This window comes from Seriola aureovittata, chromosome 9 (assembly GCF_021018895.1).
Source record: "Seriola aureovittata isolate HTS-2021-v1 ecotype China chromosome 9, ASM2101889v1, whole genome shotgun sequence".
Lineage (NCBI taxonomy): Eukaryota > Metazoa > Chordata > Actinopteri > Carangiformes > Carangidae > Seriola > Seriola aureovittata.
In genome coordinates this window covers 7,912,818-7,930,643 of record NC_079372.1, presented here as the reverse complement: position 1 = coordinate 7,930,643, position 17,826 = coordinate 7,912,818, and the positions used below count along the sequence as shown (strand labels likewise).

The 17,826-nt window shown below is 41.6% G+C and overlaps 1 protein-coding gene across 4 annotated transcripts in view; it reads right to left on the bottom strand.

Annotated features, from left to right (window-relative positions):
* The window catches only part of kcnd3 (potassium voltage-gated channel, Shal-related subfamily, member 3), a 98,031-nt gene that overhangs the window by 15,198 nt on the left and 65,007 nt on the right, over positions 1–17,826 (bottom strand). For all 4 annotated transcript variants that reach the window (XM_056384083.1, XM_056384082.1, XM_056384081.1 and 1 more), the window contains one exon: positions 5,178–5,346. In XM_056384083.1, coding sequence (XP_056240058.1) covers positions 5,178–5,346 — 169 coding nt within the window. The remainder of the gene's footprint in view (positions 1–5,177; positions 5,347–17,826) is intronic.

The window sequence follows — 17,826 nt, the reverse complement described above, 5'->3', positions numbered from 1 at the left end:
CCAGGTATCGTCTCTTTTTCAGTAACACACATCTAGCAAAGCCATTTCCACTGCAAGTCTCACTGTGATCCTGTCTCAACCTAAATACAGCGACGGCACAAAATAGTTCTGTAATGAGAGAATTTAACAGTTACTTGGCATACAATTAAAGCACAAAGTCCAAAGTTTCAACACTGAGCTACAAAATTAAAACCTTCGATCTAAGTATCAAAGCATAAATCCAGCTTTAAGGACATATTCGGAGAACCAGGGAAACAGATCGGTTCAGCTCATTTTCATTGCCGCCCACCCTCTAATCCTTCTGTATCACTTGCCCTTTGTGATTCTCCATTTAAATCTTGCCCTCTTCAAGGTGTAATACTCAGAATTTGTAATTAGACCTACCTGAGGATATTATTACCTTTATGCAAATAAGCTCCGCAGTGCAACAAAAGAGGTAACCCCAGCAGATTGGACACTCTGTTTCGGATCTTTTTATGAGATCATGTGTAAAGAAAGGGAAGGACTTCAAGTCGGTGTTCAATTCACTGTTGAACAAAAGTAGCGACACTAAAGGCTATAGGGAGGCAGAATAGAGAATATGTGTGTGTCTCAGCTGTGTGTTCATTCTCGCCACACAGCAACTAGTGGCATCCTCATGTATCTTTCCTTTGTGCAGAGAGATAGATCAGGGGCTGTCTCTCTACCACCACCCAGATGGATGGATAATTGTAATGGGAGCCCAGAACAGCTAACAATTAGACCTGAACAAAGATGGATGAGGACGGGTGGGTTGGAGGGAGGGAGGGATGAGGCAAAGCATGTAAGGAGAGGGGGGAAAAAAAATAGGGAGAAGACAGGAGGCGAACAGAGGAGGCTGGAAACTGCTGAGGGACTAACGCTGCACTTTCTCTCCTCAGTAATTCCCCCTCCCCTCCCTTCCCTCCTGTCTGCCCTCTCGTCATTGTTTAAGTACTGTGAAAGGCAATCTTGAATGGCTATCCTATTTTACTCTCAGTTAAACATAGCCTTATTCTAAGAAATGATCTGAGGAAGAATTGATTCTCTGTGAAATATAACCACGCGCAGGTAATAAATGCTGGGCAAATGACGTTTTGCCATGCTAAATGACCAGTGACACTTGCTAAATGGTTGGCTTAATGGACGAGAGGGTCATGTATCGTTAAAATTATGGAGCATTAAGAAACAATGCATGTTATGTAGAGGGTAGTAATGGGGTTCTAAAGGATGTGGCACGCCTGAGTAATGCATGGGTGGGGCATCACTGATCAGTTGTCATTAACAGTTGGAAGAGTGGACCGTACAATGATAATGGCTCCATCACACACCATCTACGCTGGAGTTACCGCCTTTTATGGTGTGATAGACTGTTGTCTGCCAAGCAAAGAACATTAAATTAATGCGATGTAACGTGAACTGATTTGAACACATGTCAACAGTAGTTATAAAATCCATCTCAGTTTTTACAATAAGCCTCTCAAATCTTGCACGGAAGCTGCACCGGCATAATTTTTCAGGCCGGTCCATCCAATCGCTTTGCTCTGAACCACAAATATCAGCCTGAATGTGCTGTCAAGGAAAAGTCAGGGCATCACTAAAAATAGGATTCATCTTTTGGGAACCATGAACGCCTGTGCAAAACTTAGTCCAATAGTTTTTGAGATATTTCAGTCTGGCCCAAAGCGATGGACAGAACCACTTCCATAGAATAACATGAGGCAGGAAAAAGGAAACCTGTTTTAGTTAACATCCAGGTGGGATGCGAAATCAAGTCATTTCCACAGAATCTACCTCCAAAACTAGCACAATATGTAATAAAAGACATGCTCCGCTGGCTTCAAGCACACAAGCTTAAATGCTAAGCAACACTTAATCCTGAGGGCTAATTAAAGACAGAGATGGAAAACAGATTGCCGCTCCTAAATGCTCTAAAATATCACATTTGCAAACCTATCATCATCCTTGGCACTTAGACCTTGATTTGCCGTAGTAATAACTCTCTTAAGGATCGAGACATCCAGGTGGAATATTATTATGAAGGTAATAATCAAGCGTTTGAGTCATGCTATTATGACATGGAGAAAATCTCTACGTTGGATGTATGGGTGCTTGAGCAAATCGCTGACCTCACTGCAGGCGAGCCAGGGAGGCATTCAAGTGCCAGAGGGAGACATTTACCACTGGTTAATGACGACAGCACTGTCATGCTACACTGGTCACTTGGTTGGTACTTCTGGAGGTGTGCGTGTGCCTGGTACCGAGTGGTGTGTGGGACACTGCACCACACTGCGGCTCAGTGGAGAACACACAGGAAGGTGGAACAGACGAAGGTCAGGCCTAAAGTGACAGGAAGTATAGTGGATGCACACATACATACATACACACACACACACACACACACAACACACACACACACACACACACACACACACGCACACGCACACGCACACGCACACGCACACGCACACACACACACAGACGTGGATCCACGTATTTGAGCAGATGCACATATATACACAAACAAGACGGACAGACACACACCTTCCTTCCAGCCAGCACCTCATCTGGGTGATAGCTATTTCAGGAAAGAACACAGCATTAGGACACACACCGCCTCCAGCTCTCCCCCCCTTCCTACTCTCCTGCTGCCTCCCCTGCTCCCTCCTTCCTTCTGGCCTTCCTCGTCACCGCTCCTCTCCTCTCTTCTCCTCTCTCTTTCCTGTCTCAATAATATACATCTCATCGCTTCCAACCTGTTTTCAATCTAGATCATTTTCCCAACCCTCTTCCTGTCCCCCTCCGTGTCTCTTTTACCTCCCCCACACTTGGGCACGTTACACTGGAATCTTGCTTGGCAGACAAGGTTACGGTTAGTTAAGACTGGGCAGCGGTCAGGCCACGGTCGAACTGCAAGACTTTAAACAGATTTAAACTACAACCAGAGAGCATGTGCAGAGATGGATGGCAGTAATCACAGAGAGGGTGAGATAGGGAGGGGGAGAGGAGGAGGGGAGGGAGGGGCCAATGGAGACAGAGCTGAGCTGAACTGAGGGGAGAAGAGAAGAAATAAGCAAAAGGAGTGAAAAAAGAAGCCTTGCTTGGAGAGGTGTGAGCAAGAGTGATGAGAGAGAGGAATGGACTCTGAAAATATGTGTCAGTGTGTGCATGTCTGCCAGATCCAAACAAACACACTACTATCTATCTCAGGAGAACAAAAACTGTCAGGCTTGCCCTCAAACTATGATTACCAGCCCAGTTTCGTAATGTGCACCAGCTGATGCTGCTACCCACTTTGGCTCATGGACACAGCACAACATGATTCTTTAAAGGTCTAAAGTGTGGGCTATTTACCCGAAGGAAGAAAGGATCTTTAATCCTTCTGAAGTTTAAGAACAAGTTTACATAATCCATTTATGAATTTGTGCCTATGTGTTTTTTTATTATTACGATACAAGGATAAACTCTCCTCATAAGAACAGATCAACAATGAAAATCATGCGAAGAGGGGAAATGCTGATGAGTTTGAATGTTTCTGAAGGCAAAGATTGGAGTCATGACAACAGGTTGTGGAGTTACGGGATACTTTGGTTTGGAGGAATTTGATATTTTACATAATATGATTCCTTCAAAAAGTCAGAGCAGAACACTTAGTTCAGCTCGGGTCATGCATCTTAATAGAAATACAATCTGCTAATCTGTGACTTTAAGACTGTGCACCCGCCATTTAAATCATGTTTTGATACAAATGTTGCTATGAAATAACCAAAACTACTTTTATCTGTGGCTGAAATTTTGTGTTTATGTAAAACTTCATTACTCACAGTAAGAAGCTGATTGGGACAATATGTATATGTATAATGTTAATGGTATGGTATATATATTGTTTTTTTTTTTTTATTAAATTTATGGGGCTTTTTGTGCCTTTATTGATAGTGCAGTAGAGAGAGACAGGAAATGGGGAGGCAGAGAGAGGGGGAATGACATGCAGGTAAGGGCTGTCCGATGCGGGACCAACTGCAGCGAGGACTGTAGCCTCTACACATGGGGCGGATGCTCATCCAACTGAGCTACTCGACGCCCCAAGGTACATATATTGTTAATGGTTAATAAACCAATTAATAATTTATTTAAAATTATCTCTAAGCAATAGTTGATTATTTATTAACATTAAGTCATTAGTAACAACTTACAAAACCATTACAAATGATGTTTTATCAACAACTACAATTATTGCAGTTGTATGTCTCCGCCAACCAGTCAAGTTGCAGGAAATATATTCACAATCTGAGCTACAGCACTGAATAATGGCCAGAAATGTTTCTGCAGAACATTATGATTTCACAGTGAAGTTGACCTCGGACGACTCCAAAATGTCATCACTTCCATCATTTTATCCTATTAGACATTTGTGTTGAATTGATTTGTTAAGTCACAGTGACCTTGCCCTTTGACCTTTGACCAACATGATCTAATCGGTTCATCCTTGAGTCCAGGTGAACGTTAGTACCAGATGTAATAAAATTCCCTCAAGGCATTACTGAGATATTGCATTCCCGAGAATGGAACGAACGAACGGACAGACGGAAAAATGGAGGGATACATTTATTTGTGTGTGTGTGTGTGTGTGTGTGTGTGTGTGCGTGTGTGTGTGAGAGAGTGTGTGTGTATAACAACATGTTACTAATTTAGATCATCCATCAATATCTGGAGAAATTTCATAGTGAATTTTCTTACGTTGGGAACGAGCTGCCTCTTGATCCCACTGCAGCTCAGGCATTCAGCCACGCTAGGCTAACCTAGCAAATTATACTTTAAGAGACGTCGTAAGGAGGACATCAGTGTTGTCTCACTCTGGGAAAGGGGGAAATATTCCTCTAAAACTCAAGGATTTATGCAGTGTGGTGGTAAAAGTAAGGGTTTAGGTATGCATGTCAAGGGGCGAGGGCCATTAAAATGTGGTGATACTCACTGAATATGTATCACACACCTCCTGTTAATGTGAATATACTTTAAGTGAATATGCATTATACACACATCATCATTAGTCTTAGGGAGGATCTGAACCCTGTGCAGTCCCTTCCTCTGGGGGAGAAAAACGTCAGAGCTCCCCTCTGGGCTGGAGGTCTGGAGGTCCAACCCTCTGAGGCCCAGGTGAAGGGAAATAAAACTGTGTTCACCTGTACCTTCTGCGCCCGCCGCTTGTCTGCTCTCTGGTTCTGGTGATAGATGCGGCTAAAGTTGGACACGATGACAGGGACAGGCAGGGCAATTACCAGCACCCCGCTCAGAGAGCAGATTGAACCAAAGATCTTCCCTGCAATCGTCTTAGGAACCATGTCTCCGTACCTGCGAGAGGTGACATGGAGGGAGGGAGAGGGAGGGAGAGAGAGAGAGAGAGAATACGTTTAGTGGATCATCCTATTATGCATTTAATAAAATCTGTGGTAGCCCAACCTTTTAGCCACACACAGCCAACTGAAGGTCATTCATGTCACACAAACAGAAAGACACACACACACACACACACACACACACACACACACACACACACACACACACACACACACACACACACACACACACTCAACTAGTTCAGCTTGCTACCCATTCATTCTCCCTGCACAACGCTTTCATCTTTTTTTTTTTTTTCAGGCTTCTCCATGAAGCACATGTTCATCCCCACCGGAGTAAAGCTTGACCTGTGAGCTTTATCCCACCCCAAGAGAGAGGCTACTACCAAACCATCTCTCTCACTGAATGGCACAGTGAAGTCCACTGACTCGTTCACTGAGAGCAGATACTATTAACCTTTAGAAAGAAGAGAGAGAGGGAGGAGGGCATGGTGAATGCTAGGGACATTTCCCGAAAGTCATTTAGCCCAATTCAATCTGAAATATTTGCAAGTCAAACGCAATCCCGTCTCGGGTTCAAAGACAGACTACGCAATTGCAATAACTATATTATGAATCCCTTGTTTTCCAAGGAAGAAGCCGAACTGCTGGAATCACCAGTGGAGGGAACAGACAGAAGACAGAGGAGAAGAAATTCAAATGTTAAAAGAGCACGACTTAAGTTGGCAAAGCAACCTTTATTTCTAATGGTGTTCATTTTTTATTCATGAATAAAAAGAGCAGGTAATTTGTTCTTGTTTTCCAGCTAAACAAGAAGTTCCACTGAATTTATTATAGCTGACTCCAAGTCAGACTACAAATAAACCTGATACAAATTAGCCTTTAAGCATCCAGCACGTATATATTATTATGTAAAGACACACTGTGGAAAGATTTTTCGTGTTTTCATCAAGATAAAGAAGCATTTTGAACACAAATGTTTTTGTCCTTCATAGTGAGTAACTTGCAGTTAAAATAATAGCTTTTCATCTGCCTCCACCCTCGAGAATTACCTCCTCAGAATTACTAACAACAACTTTTCCTTTGTACTCATCAAATTCATTTATCATATGAAAAGCAGCCTGACTGCAACCAGTCGACTCATCCTCGAAGATACATGGCGTTGCTTGTTTTCAGTTCGTAAACTGTTGTTGCCCACTCTAAGTTTTACATCTGCACCGCACAAATTTCTACAAAAATATTCTCATTTCAAACTGTACAATTACTACACAGTACAAGTGCCAGACAAGTCAGTGTGTGCATATTCCAGACTCTCTTGGGTAAAGAGACAAATGAGTTAATGATTCATGGACACACTCATCTGTGAAGATATCTTTTGCAAATTTTGCAGTTTGGGCTGGCCCCTCAGAGGCTGAAAAAAGGAAAAGTCACAGCAGAAGCAAAGCCAGGAAGACAGCGACAAAATGTTGCGAGGGAATCTGTCTCTTCTCTGCCTCGTCACACTCACCCCTGTAGGGAGCAATGTGGTGTGTCAGAAACAGTGAAAACTGAGAGATGCAGTGGTGTCAGTGAGCTGCGCTGTGAATACACCACAGATAGGTTGAATTACAGAGGTTAAGATATGCACTCATGCACGAATGGAACCACACACACATATACTATACACAAAACACACACTCAAATACAGTCTTTTTATGAAGGGGACACTTAATGTTGATTCGAGTTTTGCATTTACACGTATCAGTGGTATAAAGCACATTTACTCAACTACTTGTATTTTCCTTTGTTTTTTCTTTTTACTACTTTTTACTTTTCTACTACGTAACTTAAATTTAATTCTACTTTATACGTTTACTCCCCTACAGCTCAGGGGTAAATATACTTTTTACTTCACTATGTGAATTTGGCAGCAATAATTACTTTACAAAACCCTGTTATGAGCATATAAAACACAATGTGTTTTTATACAGTAAATTAAACCCCCCAGCAGCAGATAAAATGGGTAATTGCCTCTAGCACAGCCTGCTACAGCATTAAAATGCTGCTTACATGTGAATGCATTAGTAGTAATAATGCTAAAATGTTATAATAATGTATCACTGACAGAGCCGGTTTTTCCTGCATAATGAGTACCTTTACACTTCCAACTACACACACAAAAAAAAGAAAAAACACATGCTCTGTCTTGAACTTTTTTGTGATTTTTTGCACTTTTTCTCTAGAGGTTCCTTATTTCCAATCGTCTTCCATCAATGCTACAAGCCAGTGTGTGACAGATGGAACAACACATTTTCACATGGATACTAACGACACAAGGATAGAACAGCAGTTGGCATCGGTCCCCTGATGCATCTGTAATGTATATTACAAGCCCCTATGGACTTGGCAGAGCACGGATCTAGTCAATCAACCTGTAACTGCTGCCAGGCACGCATGCATATGCAAAAACTGACTCTCACACACACACACACCAGTATGCACATGTGGAGTTGTAGTCATCTGTCAGATATATTGAAATCCTTGCACAACAAAGCCTTAGAAAAGATTTAAAAACACAAATCTTCAGAAAATGTCAGTGCTGCAGTGTTACTTTGCATCCTGTTTAAGCAGCATGTTTCTCAGCAACGAAATGACAATGAGGCTGTTTGTGTAGTAATGACATTAAACAGCTAGAACGACTCAGTCAACACTCGAAATGTACTTCCAAGTCTTGCAGATATCCAGAAACATGTTGCTCAATAGCACTCATCAAACTCAAATTCACTTTGACAGATCACAGAGAGCAGCACTGGTTGTTATGTGACGGCTCAGCACACAGTACCCCGCAGGCTCTCCATAAATGAACAATAATCTGCTTAAGAAGTTGTCGTCATGATAGTCCTTTTAGAATCTAATGAAGCACTTCTGTCACAGTCCGCTGGAGATGGAAAAAATGCAGAATGGTAACATAAACCACACAAACACACACACAAAAAAACATCCAGTTCATTTCGGAAAAGGAGATGAAACAAGAGATGAAACTTCATACTCATTAGTCACAGATTTCTGCAAATATAAGCCCAATATGAAGCCATTTAAGTGGAAGGTGGTTTTTTTTTTGCACCAACAAAGCAAAGCGCTGCCCACGCACAGTGAACCGCTGGTCCAAAGCCATAAGTGAGAATATACTTACAGAGAACATTCATCGTCTTCTTCCAAGAACTTTAATGGCCTTTCTACCCAAATTAGGCAATAACAATCCCATCAGTGGTACAAAGGCCCTATCACTACAAAACATTTCATCTCCTCCCCTCTTCAGAAGATGTTTCCATTAGGAGGAATGAAAAGCTAATCATATTCATCTGCAAGCGTTCTTTAATGGGATCCTATCAGATTGTCTGATAGAGGCCCTTCTCTCCTAATACTACAGTCAATTTGCCGCTCCCATTTAGTCAAGCTGGTCTGTCTCTGATGATACCATCTTTGAGCCATTATACATAGCACAGAGATAAAGCTGGGCTTGCACACATTAAAAAAAAAAAGAGAAAGCTGTAATAAGTGGTGCATGTGTGTGCATATGATAAGTGAGGTTGGATGTCATTTCTCTCCCTCCCGCCTGGATTAATGCTGGGGCCGTTTCTGACTTCGGGAGACGACCCTGAAGGTGGGGAACGAGCTGGAGGTGGAAGTAAAAGTCTCAGACAGGAGGAAGATGGATAAGCAGTGAAAGAAAGTATACAGGAGGGTGAGATATTTTCTCAGCAGATGCAGCGCACCCATGGGTTTTTTTCCTCCATCAGCCACTGTGTTGCTCGAACCACACTCGCACACAGTTTGTATTTGAGTTTGTTGTAGGTCATATATGTTTACGCACTCACTCACTCACTCACTCACTCACTCACTCACTCACTCTCACACACTCACACACACACACACACACACACACACACACACACACACACACACACACACACACACACACACACACACACACACACACACACACACACACACACACACACACACACACACACACACACACACACACACACACACACACACACACACAGGTCAGGTGGGCAGGTCAGTTCTCGGTCAGGGTTGTCACATCCCATCACAGGACGGCCAGGTCTCTGCGGGTTATATTAATAAAGTCCAGGAAGGATAGATGGGAGGTTATTGAGTAGGACTGAGTGCTCTTGTGAGGGTATGTGTGATGGATGGGCTTATCAGAGATGGTCTGAGGGCTGACACACACACAGATTTGTGATGATGGCAGGTCATGTCATGTCAGGTTGGGAGAGCACAGCTCAGACCCTTAAATTCACACTGATAAACCAGAGCCAGCATCCAGGTGTAAGACAAAACAACAAGTATGGGATTGGCCATAATCAAAAGACACAAATACAAACACTCTCTATACAAATGAAATAAAAAAACGAAATTCTAATATTCTTTTTATTGTATGGGTATCATATGGGTACCATCTGCACAATAAGCTTGAGATTAACTGTTCTGAGCTGAGTCACAGAGCAAATATTAGCTGCTGGAATTTGTTTTTCACTGTGGATCATAAACTGCTTTTATGTATGTGCAGCAAGATCATAATGCCATATTTATTGATATGTTCAGGATAGGAAGCTTCTATTAAAAAAGGGAGGGAGAGGGAGAGGGAGACAGAGAGAGTGAGCGAGAGAGAGAGGGAGAAGGAGGCAGGACAGGAGGCATATGAAGTGTTGAGGGTTGGGTTTCCATTTACAGACCAAATCCCTTGTGATTCCTCTGCAATTTTCCTCCATTCCCTTCAGATACAGCCTAAGTGATTCTGTTTGGACCACAATTCCTTGCGGTTGATTGACCTGCCCCCCCCCCCCCCGGAGATCCCCTACTGGCGGCACATTCAGTCTCAGTGAGCAGGTGGTTGTGTCTGCTGTAGGTGTGACATGTATATTTAGTTTGTGGGGTGTGTGCCTACAGACATTTATAGCAAAAACATGGGACAGATAATAATGGAAAAACAACATACATGTTAAGCTGTGCGGTTCCCCTTAGGAAGATTAAACATGTAACAAATATGATTAATAGATTAATTATTTAGGAATAATGGAAAACCTGAAACAGGTTCATAACAAAAACAAATGACTGAAGTGGAGACTGAGACTGTGGATAACTGAACTAAAACTATCTAAAATGATCTGCTAGGTTTTAATCTACTAATAAAAAACGCTTATTTTAAAAACATTTAGAGCCAAAATGATTGATTGCTTAATCAATTAGTTGATCAGTTATATTGAATATTTTTTTTTTTTAAGTATACTTTTTGGGCTTTTGTTCCTTTATTGGACAGGATAGTAGAGAGAGACAGGAAATGGGGAGGCAGAGAGAGGGGGAATGACATGTAGTAAAGGGCCCGTTGCGGGATTCAAACCGGGGCCTACTGCAGCGAGGACTGTAGCCTCTACATATGGGGCGCCTGCTCAACCCACTGCGCCACTCGATGCCCCAATATATTGACTATTTTTATAATCTGTAATTTTTCAAGAAAAATGCCAAGCATTCTCTGGTCACAGCCTCTCCAATGCGGTTGCTGTTTTGTCTTTGTCATATATGATTGCACAGTGAGTAACTTTGGGTTTTGGGCTGTTGGTCTGATAAAATAAGACGCTGGAAGAAAAATTGATTAATCAAGAAAATAACCATCAGATTCATGAGAATATTTGTAACTGGGTTTTGAATAAGTTGTCGTACTAGCACAAGTAAGAAAGCTATTAAGGGAAACTCATACTGGCGGCATATGTCACATGTCAAAACACCCACAACTATTGTTTTCTATGCAAGCCCACACACAGGCGAGGTCTTGATGCATGTCAGTGCAGGTTCACTCATCAGTACACACCACTGAGCAATTTGGGCTCCAGTGTCTTACTTAGCTAAGGATCGATCTCCTAACTCTGTGATTAATAAACAGCAGCTCTACCTGTTGAGCCACAGCTGCCCGGTTGTCCAGTGCTGATAAAGCATTGTATACCAACAACTTTTGTTAAACCATTCTGTGTATGAAGTATTTTCTGTCCTACATTTAATCCTGGAGGAGGATCTCCACCACAGTCTTCAGTTTACAGCTGGTTTGCTGAGAAAGCTAAGACCTTTCAGCACCATGGAGAGCTACTCTAACTTCCATCCATAGCAACTGCTTGCACACGCGTACGCGTGCGCGTGCGCGTGCACACACACACACACACACACACACACACACACACACACACACACACACAGATGAAAACCAACATTTGCCTGCTTCACACTTTGCAGCTACACTGTTGGCTGCTTTGTTAGCAGTTTTATAGGCTACAGGGAAATGTTTTGATGAAAAAGAAGGCCACCACCTGTCATAAAGTACATGCTTAACATTTGTGCTCCTTAATTAAACCCTACAGCTTGACTATAAAGTTAAAATATCATTATATACTGTATTAATGCAAATTCACATATAAAATGATCCAACTGATGATTAACTGTATTAACTCTATGCAATGCAGACAGACCTCTTCACATACTGCATGCAAACAACGTGTACGAGAACTTTTTTGTTAGTTTTCAATTAAAATTAGCTTGAAATCAATCAATTTAGAATACATGATTTCGTACAACAAAGTTCATATTTGATAATATTGAATTACCACAATAAGCAAAACCAATGTAATACGTCATTGCTGCTCCCGACTCAAATAAATGACATACAGTATGATCATAATATTTAGCAGTCCTACCGCCATCAAACTGTTCAGTGCCACTATACTGATTAAGAATACAGAAAGTACACTTATTTCAGCATATTTAACAATTCATATCCACAGCTGAGGTCGATTTTGAAAAATACACGTGTTACAACGGAGGCCATAAATATGATGCCTCATAAAAATATCCATAAGTGGTAGTAGAGTTCCATTTTTATTGGGAAACTGTCACAGACCAATGATGCTTGGCTCTTTTGGGCTCAGCAGAGTGAAGGATTGTCTCTCCAGGCCTCTAACTCTCAACCATCCATCCACCTGTACTCTCATCTGACATTTCATGGCCAGTCACTCAGATGGAAGTAACTCTGATGACACATTGCTCTTCAGGGATGGGACAACCATCTAAAATCACCCCCACAAATGTCACCACAGGAAAGCAAGAAATAAGGAGGGGGAGGAACAACAGGTAAGGGGAGAGACAGGTAGACGGAGAGAGAGGGAGAGGAAGAAGGAAGAGTAAAAAAAAGATGACATAAGAGGACAGCAGAGAAGAGATTCAGATAGTGTCAATGCTAATATGCAGAGGGTCAGATATGTTTGGTTAAATATGCCTCAAAAGACGTCTTAACATGGATTAAATCAGACACACTGGCGCTACAATAATCTCATCTCTCCCTTAAGGCAGCTGAACACAGACACAAACTCTGATTGTGGCCCTGATTTTTGGGGCTCAATAAGACTTCACTCAGAAAACTGACTACTTAACAAGTGCGCTTATTGAAAAAGTGAAGGGGAGTTATGGAGAGTCCTGCCATTACCTTACCTATTTACATGCAATGGCTCATTCACATTTCTAATCATTGTAACAACGATTTTGGTTATACAAGATTCGCTGATTGGGGGCAATTTTGGTCATCAACGTCCAAATAAAAGGCAGTTTGTATGGGTGGTGTGAGTAGGCAAAAGTGAGCTTTTGCAAAAAACTATTTAATAACAAGATTTAATTAAAAAAAAGGTACCAACTGTGAATGTCTGCTCACAGCACCGGACCAACAACTCATTCAGAAGCCAAGGCTACAGAAATAAACTGAACAAAAATTAGGGATGTGGTTCTCACAGCTAGATTAGCATGAAGTACAGTATACAGCCCTCTCTTTGAATGGCATGTTAATTGCACCAGTGACCTTGTTTTGAACATCTCTTCAATAGAAACCTGACTATTAGGAAAGTTGGGAACAATGCCAAGAGCTGAAATCTAAAGTTTGAACTGTGAAAATGACAGAAAAATGTTCCCGACGGCCGCCTTTATAGCTTCTCTTATAGCTCCTCCAATACATTTCCTGTCATTCACCTCTATGTAATACCTCCGTTAACCACCTCTTATCATCTACAGTAGGAAAAGGCTAAAGTAACTTATTGTCTTCATTGTACTGTTAGGTCATCAGGGCCTGGGAGATACTGTAAGCCTCAAATGAACCATTGTATTGCTGCAATGTAAAGGACGTCTTTTGCATTTACTATGTGAATGAAAGGACACAACAAAAGTGCTGTGACAGCATTTCAGCACCAAATCCAATCGCTCCTATATGACTTCACATGAGGGACATTTAAATACAAGGCGGCAGTTGCAATATCTGCATTGCTATTTATGCACTAGTTAAATGCTTAAGTCGCAGCATAAAACTCGCTTTTGTTCTTGTGTATGCTGTTAGTGTTTGCTGTTGGAGCACTGTTGTGTTCCTCTTCGAGAGAACACAACAACTAACCATCTGCGCTTGATGGCAATAGAATTACTGCACAAAACTGTCCCTTTTCAGCCATAGACTAAGTGAAAACACTTACCCACCACCTGGTAATTGGCTGGATTATCTATGAAAATCTCATATACAAAGCTATATTGTAATGGTCAGTGTTTCTTTTCTTTTCTTTTTTTTTTTATCCAAACACAAAACTTACCAGAACTGCAAGACTATGGGACAATCCAATTTCTTAGTCTTCCAGAGTGCTCTGTGAGGCAGGCATATAGGTCATTTCCTCATTTACATTTGTGAAGTGATGAGAAGGGAATGGGAGAAAGAAACACACAGATAAGTTGATAAAGTGAAGGGCATTACTCTCACACTGCACTGCACACAGAGGAAAGGTCATTATCATCACTCACTTCACAACCAATCGCACCGTGAATCACACTGAGGGATCGCTGCCACTTCTCCATAACACACATTCACTTTGCTACACTATGACTTGGAATGGACCAACTTTGACACTTTGCAGAGTTTCATCGCAGCACTGACTTCTCACAGCATCGTGGTATATATTTTGCATTACCCCAATCTATGAGCGAATGCTTGATTTTGATTGGTCACAGAGTTTGCATTGTATTCAGGCAACTGTGCAGCTCTGGTGAAACATCCATCCATCACTGTGCTAAATTAATATACTAGGTAAGCTTTGGCAATTATGTGGTAACAGCTTGTCCAAACTGATAGCGAAGCATAATTTAGCTAGTATATTTCTTTTTGTATACACATAAAGAGACAATTAATTATTTATTAAGTATTTGGCAAGTGACCATGGTTCAAGAAGGATAAATCAATATGGTTTTGCATTGATGTCAATGTTTTTTTCCATGTAAAGTCATAGTCATGGATTATACCCACGTAATCTAAGATTGCATCAGTCTCACCATCCAAGATCATAAAAAATCTAGCAACAGCAGTTTATCAGACTGTGAAACTAAACTGAGAGGAATCAACAGGGACAAACCGAGCAGAGGCCATCACAATGCTGAAGCCAGTGTTTAATATACTTATTGTTAATGATATAAAATTGTGTTAGCCCCAAATATTAAGAAAACTACAATTACCGCCTCACTGTTGTATGCTTCCACAACTTCCCTGTTTATGCAGAATCATATAAAATATTAACCGTTTGTGTGAAATTTTGTCATAATTGCTGTGTGAAGAGAATGAGTAATGGCAAGTGGACATTTGTGCAAAATTTAAAGGGATTCCCTTGAAGAGTTCTCGAGATTTTGCGTTCACAAGGCCAAAATTGTGTTTCGTGAGCTCACAGTGACCTTTGAACTGAATAGTTGAAATAAATAGTAAATAGTCGAGTGTTTGCCAATATGTTTGTAACATTACTTCTAAGGAGGGAAATCAGACAGTGTTGTGTTTGTGGGTTGTTTTTGTTGTGCTGTGTTAATGCAGGGTTAAAACATTGATTTACAGGTTGTAACTCTCAGCAACTGGTGGTTGGCACTTGCTCCACTCATGCCTCACCCCATTGCTGAAATTCAACTCTTCGTGCTGCAGAAACTAACGACAGCGAGGGCCAAACCAAGCATCTAAAGATCGCTTTAGAAACCTACTTGTGATCTTACAGATGTTATTTTCCAGAAGAATCGCATTTAGGGGCGTGAGTGCACTTACTCGCCAGGATGTCAGTGAATAATAGCCAGGGACACTGTTACAAGGTTTGCTCATTTGTGCGCGAGCATGTGTGTGTGAACAATGTCTGCGCCTGTGTATGTGCCTGTCTTTGTAATTAGCGATTACCAGAGAGCTATCAACAGAACGCTTCAGTGACTCCACTTCCAAGAGTAACCAGGAAGTGCAAACACAATTACCAGAAGAGAAGGAGCACAACAATATTTAAATATGAATTACATCTGAGATAGCAAAGTCCCCAAAGCTAGCACTACTCACTGGCTGTATACTGCCTACTTCACAGAAAAAAAGTAGTACCATTGACACATTCGTGCATGTGCCTGTGCGCACGTGTAGGTGCACATGGTCATTTTTAAAGCGTGTGATACGCAGTCCTTATAGTAGGCATATCTCTATGAGTGCTGAAATACTTTCAAGCCCCAGAGGGCCGATACGAGTGGATGTATGGATAAAAACAGTAATGGCTGTTGGTAATTGAAACAGGAACCCATCTATCTCTGTGAGCTTGGGTACACTGAACAGTCAGTGCGGCAGAGGAAAAGAGGAGAGAGGTTGAGGAGCTGGGGCATAGTTACGTGGTTCAGTTAAGCTGCAAACAAGAACTAACAGCTCTCGGTAAAAACACAAAACTCTGGAGAGATGTTTGAATTCTGAGATTGATCTCTTTTGTTGGGTGCAAGACAACATCAAAACAGAATTTAGACACATACACAACGCGCCTTTCACATGGGAATCAAGGAGAGAGAGACGGGGATAAAACAAAGAGGAGTGAGACAGCAATTACAAAGCCTGCCACGCAAATAGAGCCCAAACGGTATATCAGATTTTCATGACAGATTTTGATAGGTGTATTGAATTGCATTAATGCTAAAAGGTATGCAAAATGAACTCACAGTATCTACATTTTTTTTGCAGATTTCAGTTACAGCAAAGCCACTTTTGTCCAAATATATCTTGACAACTTTTGGACGTATTCCTATGAAACTTTGCACAGACATTCATGGTCCCCAGAGGATGACACCTACTATCTCAGAATAACATTGGTTAACTCTCCACGTTTCATCCAGCCCTATCTTTAGGTTAAAAATGTAAATTTATACAGTTTGTTTGATGACCAAATACCTTATGAACTAACAACATTCCCATCATCCCCGGCTGTATGTTTAGTGCTAATTATGAAATGTCAGCAGATGCTAGCATACTTCAGTAAGACGGTGAGGAAACACTACGTGCTAATCATCAGCATGTAAACATTGTTACTGCGAGCGTGTTAGCATGCCGATGTTGGTATTTAGGTCAAAGCGCCGCAGTGCTTAAGTAAAGCCTCACAGAGCTGCTAGCATGGCTGTAGACTCTTAATCTTGTTTCAATACTTCACCCTTGTTTTCCTTCTTTCAATTTAATTAGAGTTACAACTTTTACTAATTTAATTTCCAGCTATTTCTTTCATTTTCTTTTATTAATCCCAAAGAAATAAGCCTAAACACGTAGAAGGCCTGGGAGAGGAGTTTTTCCTCTCAATTTCTTTCAATTTACCTGCATCTGTGTTTGTGTGTGTGTTTGTGTGTGTGTGTGTGTGTGTGTGTGTGTGTGTGTGTGTGTGTGTGTGTGTCAGAGAGAGAGAGAGAGAAAGAAAGGGATAAGTTTCAGTGTCTGAGAGGAAATTCAAGCTGTGCTGGTTTATCCATACCTCAATAAAGAGACTGGCTGTTATTGTCTGTCTGCCGGTCCACATTACAACAAAACAGAATCCACCAAAATTATAAAGTGTAATTCTACTCATGGCTACTTTGATCTAACTGTAATCTAACCTATGTGCTTCTTCTACATTTTTACACATGCTGCCAGTTCACTGCAGCCCCTCCATGTCCCCCCCATGCCCCCCCCACGCTTGACCCCTGCTGGAAGTAATATTCAGAGATGAAAAGAAGTGAGGCTGTGTGGTGAGATAAGGCTGGAGCTGTGAGGAGGGAGAACGAGAGAGGTCAGAGCCCAGGAGTTCAGGGGTCATCTCCACTCTGCGGTGAGCACGTGGTCATAACAGCAAGGTGACCGACTGGCTGGTCCCAGTACAGACTTCACACAGGGATGAAAGCGAAGAAGGAACAGAGACAGAAAAGAAAAAAAAAATACAATAAAGGAAGGGAAAGGCAAAAAAAAAAAAAAAAAAAAAAAAAAACGCGGAAAAAGAGCCTTTAGTGAGGAGGAAACAAAAGGTGTGTGTGTGTGTGTGTGTGTGTGTGTATGTGTGTGTGTGTGTGTGGGGAGGGCGGTGGTGTGGGATGAGAGGGTGACCCCTGCAGAGAC